General features: G+C 42.1%; 1 protein-coding gene across 1 annotated transcript in view; it reads left to right on the top strand.

Annotated features, from left to right (window-relative positions):
• The window catches only part of LOC106867258 (acyl-CoA dehydrogenase family member 10), a 49638-nt gene that overhangs the window by 36308 nt on the left and 11757 nt on the right, over positions 1-1573 (top strand). The window contains exon 13 of the mRNA XM_052978082.1: positions 296-433. Coding sequence (XP_052834042.1) covers positions 296-433 — 138 coding nt within the window. The remainder of the gene's footprint in view (positions 1-295; positions 434-1573) is intronic.

The raw sequence follows: 1573 nt of genomic DNA, 5'->3' as shown, positions 1-1573 counted from the left end.
GGGGGGGGGGGGACAAACACAGACACACAAACATATACACACACATACATATATATACATATATATATATATATATATATATACGACGGGCTTCTTTCAGTTTCCGTCTACCAAATCCACTCACAAGGCTTTGGTTGGCCCGAGGCTATAGTAGAAGACACTTGCCCAAGGTGCCACGCAGTGGGACTGAACCCAGAACCATGTGGTTCGTAAGCAAGCTACTTACCACACTGCCCTGCTTTAATTCTCTACCTTGCTCTTAAATTGTTGACCCTTATAATCTGTCTCCCACCAGGTGTTTAATTGTTCGGCTCCTGACACAGGAAACATGGAGGTGTTGGTGAAATATGGGACTGAGGACCAGAAGAAGAAATGGTTAACTCCTTTACTTGATGGAGCAATTAGATCCTGCTTTGCTATGACCGAACCCCAGGTAAGTGATTTGGTCCACCCTTTCATGTGGCTGCTGCTGTTGTTGTTGTTGTTGTTTAACCCCGGGTCAGTCCTGATCCAGCAGACCAATGATCAAAGATGTTCCAGCTGTGACTATCCTGTCTTTTATTCAGGCATAGTATATCTAGGACTACATTATCTAATGTGTCCTTTATTGCTGTTGTATCTGTTTAGCCCCAGGTCAGTCCTGATCCAGCAGATCTATGATCAGTGATGTTCCAGCTGTGACCATCCTGTCTTTTATTCAGACATAGTGTATCTAGGGCTACTTTATCTAATGTGTCCTTCTTTATTGTTGTTTAGCCCCAGGTCAATCTTGACCCTGACAGACCTATGATCACAGATGTTCCTTCTGTGACCATCCTGCCTTTTATTCAGACATAGTGTATCTAGGACTACATTACCTAATGTGTCCTTTGTTGTCGTTTAGCCCCAGGCCAGTTCTGATCCAGCAGACCTATGATCAAAGATGTTCCAGCTGTGACCATCCTGTCTTTTATTCAGGCATAGTGCATCTTGGACTACATTATCTAATGTGTCCTTCCTTGTTATTGCTGTTGTTGTTTAAACCCCAGGCGAGTCCAGTTTGAATCAGATCACACCTACGAATACAGAAATAAAGTACAGCATACAGGTAAACATGCAAAGAAGATGTAAAATTAGGAAAAAAAACAATAAAATTTGTCCAAAGCAGTGATCAAGATTTGAGTGACCATCCTGTGTTTTAACCTTAAATTTATGATAAAAATGATGAGAGATAAATCTCCTCCTGGATAAGGCATCAGTCTATCACATGTTAACACTCTCCCAGATGTTTTGGTACCTAATCTCTCCCTTGCCACAGCTAGGTGTGAACTGAGGTAATGTAGAATATAGTGTTGTGCCACAGGAACACTGGTGAGAGATAAATCTCTCCCTGGATAAGATGCCAGTCTATCACAAATTAACACTCTCCCAGATGTTTTGGAACCTACTCTCTCCCTTGCCACAGCTAGGTGTGAACTGAGGTAATGTAGAATATAGTGTTGTGCCACAGGAACACTGCTGAGAGATAAATCTCTCCCTGGATAAGATGCCAGTCTATCACAAATTAACACTCTCCCAGATGTTTTGGTACCTA

Source organism: Octopus bimaculoides, chromosome 30 (assembly GCF_001194135.2).
Source record: "Octopus bimaculoides isolate UCB-OBI-ISO-001 chromosome 30, ASM119413v2, whole genome shotgun sequence".
NCBI lineage: Eukaryota > Metazoa > Mollusca > Cephalopoda > Octopoda > Octopodidae > Octopus > Octopus bimaculoides.
The sequence above is the reverse complement of the archived record's forward strand: the minus strand, read 5'-3'. Positions and strand labels throughout refer to the sequence as shown.